The sequence below is a fragment of the Fusarium falciforme genome, chromosome 13 (assembly GCF_026873545.1).
Source record: "Fusarium falciforme chromosome 13, complete sequence".
In the NCBI taxonomy this organism is placed as follows: domain Eukaryota; kingdom Fungi; phylum Ascomycota; class Sordariomycetes; order Hypocreales; family Nectriaceae; genus Fusarium; species Fusarium falciforme.
The window spans coordinates 906,531-908,444 of record NC_070556.1 but is presented as its reverse complement, the minus strand read 5'-3'; the positions used below and the strand labels follow the sequence as shown (position 1 = coordinate 908,444).

At 51.4% G+C, this 1,914-nt stretch overlaps 1 protein-coding gene across 1 annotated transcript; it reads right to left on the bottom strand.

Moving 5' to 3' along the window:
* Positions 1-473: 473 nt before the first annotated feature.
* NCS54_01480000 (Hypothetical protein) lies at positions 474-1,659 on the bottom strand (the record flags this gene model as incomplete). The annotated part of the gene is made up of 2 exons (XM_053159929.1): positions 474-517; positions 567-1,659. 2 exons carry the CDS (start codon positions 1,657-1,659, stop codon positions 474-476), a joined length of 1,137 nt encoding a protein of 378 aa, XP_053015904.1.
* Positions 1,660-1,914: the final 255 nt, after the last annotated feature.

Sequence of the window (1,914 nt, the reverse complement as noted above, 5' to 3'; positions counted from 1 at the left end):
CCCTTGAAACAAGCCTTGTTGATCCGGATCGCACCAGTAAATTGATCAGAAATATCCAAAACAAAATGGCTGGCGCAGCAACAATCATGGACACCCTGGTTTTGTAACACCATGCCAACAACCTAGCGTACTTAGCGTCCACACCGGGCGTCCGTATTCCCTGCCCTGATCTGCAGTCTGGACTATTGCGAGCGCTGACAGCAACTGAAGGTTCTAAAGGAGAAGAGGAGACGGCTGGTGAAAGCCAACGCGACTATTATTTTCCCCACCCTCATAATCAAAGTAAGAGCGCACAGGGGCATTGAAGAAAGGAAACTAAGTAGGTCCAGGCGGTTGAGGAAGCTGAGGAAATAAAGAAAGTTGAAGAGGCTTAGGTTTGGCTCCCATTCGATGATTAGGTGCTGACTTCTTAGTTAACATAGGGCGACGTTCCGAGTCAGGCACAAAAAGGTGGCTGGTGGATCGACTCGTCTTTAAGCCAATATTGACTGGTCTTTGATAATGTGACGTTTTGGGGCTGCTCTCAGGAGTTACTATCGGATTTCCAAAGGAATTGATCCCAGTACCGGACTCGAGAGACGCTCTTGTCGGTCCACGGCCATGAATGGTGAGCGCAAGGGGGGGCTCTTGAGATGCTGTAGTAGGTCGACAGGCAAGAGTATCGGCCGTACGGGAAGCCTTAAAGGATGCTTTAGGTCGAAGGTCCTTTGGTAAGGATAGCTGAGAGGGTATGGGAGTATCCTCGTCCCCGTTATACCCCACTGGCGTTAAGAAAGGAGCCGATCCTCCAGGGCTTGTAGCCAAAGGCTGGGCAACCTTGGATCCGATATGCGTAATGACATTATCGGAGGAAGAGATAAATTGCCGACTTTGAGAGTCTGTAATGGAGTTCTGAATAAGAGAGTTCCTGGCAAATCGTCCGAGGGGTTCATAAATAGATTCCTCAATAAGCTCCTCATTCTTCTTAGATGTCTTGTCATAGAACTTGGCGATATGTTGAGGAGCATGTGTAGCAGCGGTGGCATAGGAGCGATGTGGTCGCTGGGGAGAGTGTGTCTCCCGAGGGAACCGCGACGAAGTTGTGAGGGAGGTAGTCCTCGGAGGCACAGCGATGGACTTTGGGAAGGCCGAGTGGGCCGTCCCGGCCTCTCGGGCCTGGGATTGAGTGTTCTGGAGGTTCCGCGCGGGGACCCGAGGATCATCAAGCACTCGGGGCACCTGTTGCGGTGCTCGTTGGGGTCGAACTTGTGTAGGGATTTTAGGCAGCGGTTTGCCTGGGGGTGGTGATGGTGGTTCTAGTGATTGAATCTCAGAAGGGGATAGCAAGGCTGGGTATTGATTTTTCTGGAGGAGGGCCTTGATGTCTTTATTGCTTTCTCCGGGGCTAGGCCTTAAGAAAGTATCCAAGATCTCATCGTGGGCTTGGTGGTGTTGGTAATAGTCCTCATGAGAAGATTCTGATTCGGTTCGGCCGTAATGAAATTCAGTTGAACAGCAACTTGATCCATCTGATGTCTCACCCTTGGGTTCGGAATGTTGACCGGGGCTGCTCTGTGAGCCCCTCTCGCCACGTGGGTGCGTATTATTGCCCTTGACCAAGTACTTGCGGACCAGCTTTAGATTGAACAATCGACCTGACTGCTTGGTGAGGCTACCCATGTTGGGAGGGCAATGAAGAGAGTCTAGGTACAGATTGAGACAAGGTGGTAGCTGACATCCGTGCGAGCGGTGGTTTGGTTTGAAGGGATCAGCTTGCATTCAGGAATCGAGGGCGGTATTATATACTGCCCCTCGAGTGCCGGACAGAGACAGGGCTCACCGAGTGCTTCTGTGGCACAGCTAGTCTGGGATGGTACACACACACGGCATTGATGTATGTGTGGTTTGTTCAGGTTGATCAAGAGAACCCCTTAA